This window comes from Xenopus tropicalis, chromosome 3, assembly GCF_000004195.4.
Source record: "Xenopus tropicalis strain Nigerian chromosome 3, UCB_Xtro_10.0, whole genome shotgun sequence".
NCBI lineage: Eukaryota > Metazoa > Chordata > Amphibia > Anura > Pipidae > Xenopus > Xenopus tropicalis.
Window position 1 is genome coordinate 128,112,671 of NC_030679.2, and position 12,472 is coordinate 128,125,142.

The 12,472-nt window shown below is 41.7% G+C and overlaps 2 protein-coding genes across 2 annotated transcripts; both read right to left on the reverse strand.

Moving 5' to 3' along the window:
* Positions 1–3,263: 3,263 nt before the first annotated feature.
* Positions 3,264–4,013, reverse strand: LOC116409546 (olfactory receptor 13F1-like). Its single transcript, XM_031898223.1, has one exon. It carries the CDS (start codon positions 4,011–4,013, stop codon positions 3,264–3,266), a length of 750 nt encoding a protein of 249 aa, XP_031754083.1.
* Positions 4,014–10,493: 6,480 nt separating this feature from the next.
* LOC116409547 (olfactory receptor 13-like) lies at positions 10,494–11,456 on the reverse strand. The gene has a single exon (XM_031898224.1). The coding sequence runs from the start codon at positions 11,454–11,456 to the stop codon at positions 10,494–10,496; it is 963 nt and encodes a 320-aa protein (XP_031754084.1).
* Positions 11,457–12,472: the final 1,016 nt, after the last annotated feature.

Below are 12,472 nucleotides of genomic sequence, written 5' to 3' on the forward strand. Positions count from 1 at the left end.
GTCTGCCCACTGCCTATGCACACAACTTAATATTAGCTGCCACCTTAACCTAACTATTCTTTATCAGAATGGGAAATGATCCCATTCAAGAATATTTAGCATTACCTAGTAATGCCCCTAGCACTGGGTATGCCATGACGTGTCATGTATAAAACTGTTGTTTATTAAAGTCTGCTGAGCAGAACAGTTGTGTTTACAGTGGGAATAAAGGCAACATTTCCCAACAACTATAGAAAACCAAATTAAATGTGGAGAGATTAAACAGGAGATAAAGTACCAACAGTGCCAGATGGATTGGTTAGACTGTATCGGTTTCAGCAATTAATTAAGGTGTCTTTCCCTCCCCGTAGAAGCGGCGGTCCTGATACCATTAAATGAAAGTCTGGAATAGACAACAGTCTGCAACAAGGAGAAAATACCTGCACGCTGCTAGAAGAAAATACAAAATAGCGATCTGATAACATTAGTGATATATCTTCTGATTAGGCACCCACACCTGTGATATTGGGGCTATTACTGCAGGCAATGGGTGGTCTTGCTTGGGAACCAACAGGACTCTAGCTGTTTCAGCAGCCTTAAGAAGAACTGTTATACACCTAGGGGATTTGGGAGCCTAATGAGGAAGAATCCCCACAGACTAATTAATATCAGAAGATTGTGGTTTTTCAGGAAATATATTTAGACAAAGAATAATAAACTATTTATTTGGCATTAGTGAATATAAAATGTGCAGCTGGATTTGCTTTTACTTGTGCTCAATTTTTTATATAATATAATACATATATATAATACAATATAATACAATATAAGTGATGCCGTTAAAGATCTGTGATAAATTATACTGAGACTGAGTCTGACCTATCAAACTGCTGGCAGAACTGGGTCTGGGCTAATATTGCGTCACTCCTCTACAATGCTCTATATTGCTGTAATTCGGCAGGTATTGCCCTTTCATTTCGTGGTGTTGGTTTTTTTCAGATTAAAATTGGAGGTATCCGCCATATGTACTGACCAGTGTACAGAGTGGCTGATTGTGCCCAGAGATTATTGTGTGTGGAAAGTCAGTGGGAAACCCCAGTGGAAAAAAGTGCGGGAGTCCTTGCCAGGGCTCTGAAGAACAAAGCCTGCTCTTATCAAGACACAGAAAGCCAAAGCAATTTCTTCTCAGGGCTCTGAAGAAACTGCCACATAAGTGGGTATCCCCCAGCAGCTCACAGATAAAACAGTCTGTAATATTATATGGAGTTGCTCTTGGATGGCAGGCTGTATGTATTTATGTATGTTATTTAAAGGTACAGTGTCCTGCAAATAAACCGCTCAACCTTATCTCTGTGTGTGAGAGGGTGGTTAGATTCATATAGTCCTCAATACATATATATTACAAACCTCTGTCTCAGGGATCTTTATTATTGGGTTGTATGTAGAAATACCTTCCCTAAAACTGTTAACATGAGCAGTGAGGCTACCATTGCACCCCCTTGTATGTGACTCTAGTATGGCCCATGCTTCCCTTATCAGCGCCACGGTTCTCAACTATGGAAGGTGTTCATTGACAAATGCTGTCTGAATACAATAGGGTGACTATTGTGATCTTTCTAATAACCAGTGCTTGTTTCTTTTTGAACCAACAGTAGTTTGGTTTCAGAACAGATGTGACTTCCACAGTCTGAGTAAGTACGATTACCCCAGGTCTGTTGTTTTTAGAATTTTTCAGGTCAGGTACAGTCCTGTTCTGAGGTCCAACACTTGATTCATAATAACAGATATATCTAAACTATACTTTTTCAGCCACAGCTTCATAAATATTCCCAGTGGTGCTCACAACTCAGCAATGTACAAACAACATGTAGTTTTATTTGAGAACCCAGCAAGCGTCTTGAAGAGCAAATCCTACTCTAGTTCACTGTTACTCAATCCAAGTAGAAGAGCAAATAGGGACTCTCCCCAAACATCACCCTAACTTGTCTTCTGTCTGGGAACCACTACCCTATGGTTATCTCAGCATCATAGGGTCAGTAATATATAGGGAGTCAAGCTTTGTCTTATAAAACTCTCATTCTTAAGAATTCTTTGTTGTGCAGCAGCTATTGCTGTCAGTATGGTCAGTGTCCTAAATATAAGCTACAGCTGCATCCAATAGTCACTAAGCTGGCCTATAAATGTATTTCGCTGTATTCATCAAAACAATGCAGACAGTTAGTTCTTTGGGGCAGAAACTCACTTATTTATCTCTGTTTAAGTGTTTGCATTGATTTCTCATAGAACTACCGGGAGTTTATACCAGAAATATTGCTTTATGACATATGTAATGACATTCCTCAAGCTATACATGGGTTATAATGGGTTTAACAGGGAAGCCACATACAGTAGAGACAGCAGCTTATCCATTCCTTGGGAATTCTCCGAATCAGAATCCATCATTGTTTTCTATTTCATCCAGTTTCAAGGGGAAGTTAATCCCTTCATTGTTTTCTATTTCACACATTTTTAAGGGGAAGTTAATGTCATCATTATTTTCTATTTTATACAGTTTCAAAGGGAAGTTGATCCCTTCATTGGCTTCTTTTTTACACATTTTCAGGGGGAAGTTAGTCCCATCATTGTTTTTTATTGCACACAGTTTCAAGGGGAAGTTAATCCCTTCATTGTTTTCTATTTCACACATTTTCAAGGGGAAGTTAATTCCATCACTATTTTCTATTTCACCCAGTTTCAAGGGGAAGTTAATCCCTTCATTGTTTTCTATTTCACACATTTTCAAGAGGCAGTTAATTGTTTTCTATTTCTCCCAGTTTCAAGTGCTCCTAAAATGGCTGCTGGAGCAATTCCTGTTTGGGAAAAATAAAGAAGATTCATATAAATGAACGGCAATTTAAATTTCACGAATTTCTGGATTTTTTTTCAGCTCGAAAAAAAACGAGATTTTTGGACAATAAACAAAAAAACTATTTTTGTTTGACCCTACCAACAAGGGGCAGATTTATGAACATGTCAGTTTAGAGCTTAATACATAAAAACTCCCCCCACGTTCTCTTCGTTAGTATAGGTATTGTTATCACACAGATACTATGGCCAATACCCTAAATATGCACTACAGTGACACATGTCCAAGAATCAAGCTTACCTAAGTCTTTATTTTCCTGCATCTCATGCATCAAAGCAATACAGGAAGTTAGTTCTTTGGGGCAGAAACTCACTGTGCATAGGTATGTCTATATAGGAATGAAATAATTGTTTTCATTAATTAGTATCTCACAGAACTGCTAGGTGTTTCTTATTTTTTTTATGGCATTAATAACATCCTTGTTCCTCAAGCTATACACTAATGGGTTTAACAGGGGAGTGACAGCCACATACAGCAGAGACAGCAGCTTATCCATTTCTTGGGAATTCTCAGAGTCTGGTTTCATGTACAAACTTAAACACGTCCCACAGAACAGAACCACAACTGTGAGATGGGAGCAGCAGCTGGAGAAGGTCTTGAGTTTTCCTGCTGAAGTTCGGATCTTTAAAGCAGAATATATAATGTTTCCATAAGAGATCAGAATTAAACTAAAGGGTAGTAACCCAATAAATACACATACCACTAATATGACAAATTTAATGTTTATGGTGTTGCTGCAAGAAAGCTTCAAAATGGTCTTTAACTCACAAAAGAAATTATTAATTTCTCGCTGTTTACAGAATTGTAAATTACAAATTAACCAACAATAAATAAATGAATCTGTGGCACCCATGGACCAAGAAACAGAGGCAAGAAGAACGCACACACTTTTCTTCATGATGAGAGAGTAGCGCATGGGGATACAGATGGCTACATAGCGATCATAAGCCATGGAGGTCAGGAGGAGGAATTCTGTCGTAACACATGATACATGTAGATACAACTGAGTCATACAGCCCAGGAACGAAATGCTGTTGTCTCCTGTTATAGTGATGGCCAGAAGCTTTGGCAAGATGGCAGTGACATAGACAATGTCTTGGACAGACAAGTTGCAGAGGAAAAAGTACATTGGAGTGTGCAGGCGGGGCACCAAACATACAAGTGCAGTAATGATAAGGTTTGCACATACAGTTAGACTGTACATCAGTAGCACCCAAACAAAGATCAGAAGCTGTAGTTTTTCATGACTCAGAAAAGCTAACAGGTGGAATTCTCTCTGTAATGTGCTGTTTTGTGCTTCATTTTTAGTCATGTTTTGTCCTTGGGGAAAGAAAAGTAATGGATTTGCACATAATCATGTAAACGCATTGGCCTAACTTCCTGTTTGAGGGCACACCATTAATTGCAAACCATTGACCTACTGATCTACCATTGGGCCATCTGGCTTTCCATGCATTGTAGATGTGGTTCCTAATGCCCAAGCAGACTCACAGACATCAGTAGCCTTGAGCTATGTCAGCACATGTCAATAGTGCACATTATGGAAACCAGGCAAGCGGGACTGATATAGTGTGTAGGCAATACATGTCTCAGTACCCAGGTTTCATCTTCATCGCTGAGTTCCAATAAGTAATTACAGGTTGTAAAATCTTGCAGCATAACAGATTAAATACTTACCTTTTATGTTAGTTCAGTAGCTGGGGAAACCTTGATCCTTTTACATTAAAGTGATGTTTCTATTAACAAAAGAAGAAACTGAATATAGGGTGGGATATGTTTAGTCATTTTTACATACTGAATGGAAGATGCAATTGTATAGTTTTATGAGGCTCTCATGTGCAGGCAACTGCTGTGAATGTTTATGTCTTGCCCTATGTTGTTGATGTGAGTGATATGGGACTGGCTGATAAAGGAGAATATATGGATATCTCAGCACTGACCATACACAGTTTGTTCAAAGTTGAGCAGCATGGTGGCTCAATAGGTGGCACTGAGTTTGATTCCAGCCAGGGCACCATCTGTAAGGGGATTGTACGTTCTTCCTCTGTCTCCAAATATGTACAGGCAGGTTGATGACCTTCTGTAAGTGATAGGGAGCTTAGATTGTAAGATTTTTTGGGGCAGGGACCATTGTGAATATATAATAATTGTGGAATACCAGGAAATACATTACCCCTTGGCAGTTATTCCTCTTTTTAACATTATTTACATTAAAGAATAATTCTCCTTTCAACGTTCCATGGTATTTGTTTAAAGCTCCACCTAGGACAGCACACATTGGTTTAGTGGTTATATGGCACATTTGAATGTTTGAAATATATATACAGTATATGTAGAAGGGGCAGAGCAAGAAATAATGAAATGAAAAGCAGAAAAATACAGAAGTTGAGTTCCACAACAAATTATAGATTGAATTAAAAAAGGGATCATTTAAGACCTTCAAGGTAGAAGTAGCAACGTGGGGTCTGCTGCTGCTAGCCAAGACCTTCAGTAAAGGCAGTGGATCATCCAGAAATATGTAGAGGGCTTGGAACCCATTAAACTCTCTACCAGAGCGTAAAGGATTTAGATGTAGGCCTATAAAGTCTTTGTAGCACAAAACACTTAAGGCTTACTGTTCCTATTATAAACCTTAACTCCAGCCTGGCCATGGTTTTTGGAGGGCCAATCGCTATACATATTACTGCTTAGGAATATTCCAGACAGTTGATGAAAGTGTAATGTGTAACTCTGTTATCCAGTAAATCAAATCTGAATGTAACGTCTCTCTCTCTACAACTGGATTTAAATCTACAATATTCAGCCAGGCATGGTGATATAAAGCGAATTTGTGGAAAATATGAATCTTGCGCAGATCATAAACAGGAGCAAACGTATGAATAGTGCCATATCTGATCATTTGTCATATGATCATGTAAGTATATCTTTTGTTTTCTCTCCCAATAGAAGTGACAGTGCTGATACCATTATCTGAGTGTTTGAAACAGATCAAAAAGCAAAGGGAAAATACCTGAGCGCTCCTGGAAGGAATACAGTATGGTGAGCTGATGGGATAAGCAATATGGCTTCTGGTTAGGTGACTGTGACTTTTATAGTTCCTTCTGCTGGCAGAGGTACATTTTACCTGAGATTCCCTGGGGCTCTAGCTAATTCACCAGCTTTAAATAGAACTGTAAGTCACAAAAGGGATTTAGAAATCTACTGTGAGAGATTGCATTAATCTGATAAATGCAAAAATATAGTGGTTTTTAAGGGAATATTTACCTGCCTCTACAACATTTAGGGGCACATTTACTTACCCACGAATGGGCCGAATGCGTCCGATTTGGCGATTTTTTCTTAGCATTACTACTTGTGCGAAAAGTCGCGACTTTTTCGTAGCCTTTGCGCCGAGTACGAAAGATTCGGATTCACTCTGCAGCTCCAACCCGGCCCAAGGAAAGTCTCCCATAGGGCTCAATGGCACTCTGCAGCTCCAACCCGGCCCAAGGAAAGTCTCCCATAGGGCTCAATGGCACTCTGCAGCTCCAACCTGGCCCAAGGAAAGTCTCCCATAGGGCTCAATGGCACTCTGCAGCTCCAACCAGGCCCAAGGAAAGTCTCCCATAGGGCTCAATGGCACTCTGCAGCTCCAACCCGGCCCAAGGAAAGTCTCCCATAGGGCTCAATGGCACTCTGCAGCTCCAACCCGGCCCAAGGAAAGTCTCCCATAGGGCTCAATGGCACTCTGCAGCTCCAACCCTGCCCAAGGAAAGTCTCCCATAGGGCTCAATGGCACTCTGCAGCTCCAACCCGGCCCAAGGAAAGTCTCCCATAGGGCTCAATGGCACTCTGAAGCTCCAACCCGGCCCAAGGAAAGTCTCTCATAGGGCTCAATGGCACTCTGCAGCTCCAACCCGGCCCAAGGAAAGTCTCCCATAGGGCTCAATGGCACTCTGCAGCTCCAACCCGGCCCAAGGAAAGTCTCCCATAGGGCTCAATGGCACTCTGCAGCTCCAACCCGGCCCAAGGAAAGCCTCCCATAGGGCTCAATGGCACTCTGCAGCTCCAACCCGGCCCAAGGAAAGCCTCCCATAGGGCTCAATGGCACTCTGCAGCTCCAACCCGGCCCAAGGAAAGCCTCCCATAGGGCTCAATGGCACTCTGCAGCTCCAACCCGGCCCAAGGAAAGTCTCCCATAGGGCTCAATGGCACTCTGCAGCTCCAACCCGTCCCAAGGAAAGTCTCCCATAGGGCTCAATGGCACTCTGCAGCTCCAACCCGGCCCAAGGAAAGTCTCCCATAGGGCTCAATGGCACTCTGCAGCTCCAACCCGGCCCAAGGAAAGTCTCCCATAGGGCTCAATGGCACTCTGCAGCTCCAACCCTGCCCAAGGAAAGTCTCCCATAGGGCTCAATGGCACTCTGCAGCTCCAACCCGGCCCAAGGAAAGTCTCCCATAGGGCTCAATGGCACTCTGAAGCTCCAACCCGGCCCAAGGAAAGTCTCTCATAGGGCTCAATGGCACTCTGCAGCTCCAACCCGGCCCAAGGAAAGTCTCCCATAGGGCTCAATGGCACTCTGCAGCTCCAACCCGGCCCAAGGAAAGTCTCCCATAGGGCTCAATGGCACTCTGCAGCTCCAACCCGGCCCAAGGAAAGCCTCCCATAGGGCTCAATGGCACTCTGCAGCTCCAACCCGGCCCAAGGAAAGCCTCCCATAGGGCTCAATGGCACTCTGCAGCTCCAACCCGGCCCAAGGAAAGCCTCCCATAGGGCTCAATGGCACTCTGCAGCTCCAACCCGGCCCAAGGAAAGTCTCCCATAGGGCTCAATGGCACTCTGCAGCTCCAACCCGTCCCAAGGAAAGTCTCCCATAGGGCTCAATGGCACTCTGCAGCTCCAACCCGGCCCAAGGAAAGTCTCCCATAGGGCTCAATGGCACTCTGCAGCTCCAACCCGGCCCAAGGAAAGTCTCTCATAGGGCTCAATGGCACTCTGCAGCTCCAACCTGGCCCAAGAAAAGTCACCATACTCAAGCTTGAATGAATCCGAAACTTTTGTACTCGTCGCGAAAGCTGCGAAAAAGTCGCGACTTTTCGCGCAAGTTGAGAAAATCGCAAAATACCGATCATTACGAAAAAAACGCATTCGGACACCTTTAGACCATTCGTGGGTTAGTAAATCAGCCCCTTGGTTTAGTTTTGTCTTGACATTATGATAAAAGGAGGTGGGTGTGGTGAGTACTGACCAGTGCACAGAGTGGCCTTTATCTAACTGGGGCATTGCAGCATGCTTTGAGGAATCCCCACTGAGCAACCAGCAGCAAAATATTCTGTAATTATTTGTAATTGTGACCGAAGGGTCAGAGTGATCCTCAACCTCAAGCTCACCATTGCTTACTAATGGTTGGTAGTCCTCCACAGACTGTATATACATATATATTGCACACCTTTGTCTCAGGGTTCTCTTTTATTGTATTGGTATGTAGGAGATGCCTTCCCTAAAAAAATTACAGTGATGCTGACACGGCCTTCCTTTGGAAAGGGGCTGTTATTACCAGCACTATGTACCCAGGCTCTCAACTATGGAAGGTGTTCTTTGACAGGTCCTGTCTGGACAGGATAGACTGACTAGTGACATATGTGATAACCAGTGTCTGTTTCACTTTGAACCATAACAGTAGTTAAGATTCAGAGCAGATGTGACTTCTACGGTCTCATTTCTTACAGGTCCTAAGTAGGTAAGTAGAATTACCTTTGGGCTGTGGTTGAGAGATTTCTTCAGTTCCAGCCCTGCTTTGATGTCCACCATTTGGTCAGGGCTCCCCTTGGTTAGTAATAACATGACAGATATATCCAAACTATACTATTTCAGCCACAGCTCCATTTACAAAGTTGTATATCAAGGGCGAACGTTAAGTGTTCATACCTGATCTTACCATGATTAATCTATAATGCACTTTAAATTAATCTTTCAGGAGTAAGTATGAGAGCAAGTAGACACTCAGCCAAAACATCACCCTAACTGACTTTCATGACTTGCCCAGGCCCACTTGGGAACCACTGCCCTATGGTTATCAAGGCTAGTCTCTCTTGGCATCATAGGGGTATATAGGGAGTCAAGCTTTGTCACATATGACCCACATGCCGAATTCTCTGTTGTATAACTGGCAGGTATTGCTATCATATGGAGACTATGGGGTTGATTCACTGATCACAGATAGCTCTTAGTACAAGTTGATCCAGGGACTGGTCCGATTGCCATCTTGGAGTCAGGAAGGAATTTTTTCCCCTCTGCGGCAAATTAGAGAGGCTTCAGATGGGGTTTTTTGCCTTCCTCTGGATCAACTAGTAGTTAGGCAGGTTATATATAGGCATTATGGTTGAACGTGATGGACGTATGTCTTTATTCAACCCAACTTACTATGTTACTATGTTACGATGTAAGTGAGTTAAAACGAGCGCTATATAGAATGCGTTAATTTAGACGCAATGTTGTTTGTGTTATTTAAGTCACGATGAGCGTTTTTCTTGTGTTATTTTCCGTGCGTGTGTTAATTCCCACTGCTCGCAATATATTTTGCCGCTTGCTATATTAGCGCATGATTTAACGCACGTAACAATCACATTCCTAAAACTACTTTTCTGAAAATGACCATTTCCCTGCAAACTGGAGGATGCAAGACTTTTTTTTTTACATTTTTTATTGAAGTTTATATTAAACCACAATATTATTACACATACAGCATTTGTTTGCACAATCTTATAGATATAGGTCAGCACTTAAAATGTAAGGATGTTTCTTAGGAAAACATAGTACAAGCAATGAGTAACGGAACACCAAAAACTTATACAACGCTATAAAACAAAGAGCATATTTTACTCCCCAACATAAATGTCCATTAACTAGGAATAAAATAAAAATATAAGCTTCATTATGCCCACTAACATAAGTTTAAGCAATAGTATCCATTTGATATATTTACAAAATGTAATAGAGCATTTTCGATCAGATTAGATTTAAAATCAGAAATTAAAATTTTATTTTTAAGCCACTATACCGAAAAGTGATGCTCTCAAAGGAACATAGTATATGTAAATCTAAAACATTGGTTCTGGTTTGAGCCAAGGGAATATTCCAATACCTTAAATGGATCTTTGAGCTGCTACCCTGTAATAGGTTATAACATATATTTAGGCAGAATGTAAGTGTTCACCCCATGGACCTTTAAATAAGGCTTACATGATTAAAAAGGAAAGCAAATAGGTGCTTGCCCCGAACATAAACGTAACCGGCCACCCACTAGGCCACCCACCCACTGCTTTGGCTCTTTCATGGGGGGGGGGGGGGGTGGCAGACCCAGTGGCACCATAGTGGTCTACAGAGGCAAGCTTTGCACAAGGTACTCTTATGTTTGAGAATTTTCTATTGTATAAACGGCAGTTGCTACTACATAGAGACTATGAGCTACAACTGCACATGTCCAGTAGCCATTAAACTGTTCTAAGTCTTTATCTTCATGCATTAAAACAATACAGGCAGTTAGTTCTTTGGGGCAGAAATTTACTGTGCATAGGTATGTCTATATAAGAATTAACATACAATAACTTTTTACCATAATTAAAAATCTCATCGAACTGCTGGGTGTTTGCGCCAAAAATACAGTTTGATGATATTTTTAATGGCATTAATAATATCCTTGTTCCTCAAGCTATACACTAATGGGTTTAACAGGGGAGTGACAGCCACATACAGCAGAGACAGCAGCTTATCCATTTCTTGGGAATTCCCAGAATCTGGCTTCATGTACAAACTTAAAGATGTCCCACAGAACAGAAGCACAACTGTGAGATGGGAGCAGCAGCTGGAGAAGGTCTTGAGTTTTCCTGCTGAAGTTCGGATCTTTAAGGCAGAAGATATAATGTTTCCATAGGAGATCAGAATTAAACCAAATGGTAAAAACCCAATAAGCACACATACTGCCAATATTACAGATTTAAGGTTTGTAGTGTCACCGCAAGAAAGTTCCAGAACAGTTTTCAGGTCACAAAAGAAATGATCAATTTCTTGATGATCACAAAATTGTAAATTAACAACAAGCCAACAATACGTGAATGAGATTATGGCACCGATTAACCAAGAATCAGAGGCAAGAAGGACACATACACTTTTCTTCATGATGAGAGAGTAGCGCATGGGGATACAGATGGCTACATAGCGATCATAAGCCATGGAGGTCAGGAGGAGGAATTCCACCATAACGCATAATGCATAGAGATACATCTGAGTCATACAGCCCAGGAAAGAAATGCTGTTGTCTCCTGTTATAGTGATGGCCAGAAACTTTGGCAAGATGGCAGTGACATAGACAATGTCTTGGACAGACAAGTTGCAGAGGAAAAAGTACATTGGGGTGTGCAGGCGGGGCACCAAACATACAAGTGCAGTAATGATAAGGTTTGCACATACAGTTAGACTGTACATCAGTAGCACCAAAAGGAAGATCAGAAGTTGTAGTTTTTCATGACTCAGAAATGCCAAGAGGTGGAATTCTCTCTGTAATGTTTTGTTTGTTAGTTCGTTTTCAGGCATGATATGTCTTTGAACATGTAGATGTAATGACTTTGAACATGTAGATGCTAGATCATGTAATTTGCCTAATTTCCTAGTTGGGGAAATAACATTAATTGCAAAACATCGGCATACTATTCCACCATGCCAAATGGCCTGTCCTGCATTGTAAATGTGGTTCCTAATACCCAATCAGACTCACAGACATCAGTAGCCTTGAGATATGTCAGCACATGTCAGCATTTCACATAATGGAAATCAGGCAAGCGGGGCTGATATACTGTAGTTTTAATCAGCCTAGCACCAGTTATAACATTAAAACAAGCATCTGATTGGTTTATAAAAGGTAATTCTATTTGTACTGTTAAATACAATGTTCATAAATTACTCTTATCACGGATTTCCTTTTTCTGTGTAATAATTAGTCAGTACCTTGTACATTATGCTAACTAAGCTGTATAAGCCCATACGTATGGAAACAAATCCTATTAGAATTTATATAGAATTTAAATGTTTTTATTTTAGTATCCATATGGTCAAAGTCCAAAGCATTTCGAATAATAGATCCCAGGCCTGTACAGAAATATCTTAAATATTTTTAGGGATTTCTCAAGACCTTCCAGTAAGTTCTCCAGTAGAAATTTGGGTCCAGTGCCCAAGACCTTCAGAAAATGTTGTCACGGTCTCCCTGTGGAGACGCTGTGGAGTACCAGGAAGGTGGGAGCCTGAAGACTGGGTAACCCGGAGTGTAACCATAAGTCACAGAACTGGTGCCAGAGGCCATGTTGAAAATGCAGAACTTTAATAAACTGAGTGATGTAACCGAACACACAAAGAATATACAGACTGAATGTAGAACGGCAGGCAGAGGCAAAATCCAAAAACAGGCAAAAGGTTAGGGCAAGCGGCAGTCAAACGAAGTAAAGGACAGGCCAAGGTCAAAACCGGGAAATCAAGGCAGAACTAGGAAGGGCTCAGGAACAAGGCAGAAGGCAGAATCAGGACATGGAACTGGAGCTTGGAACCAGCGAGAACAA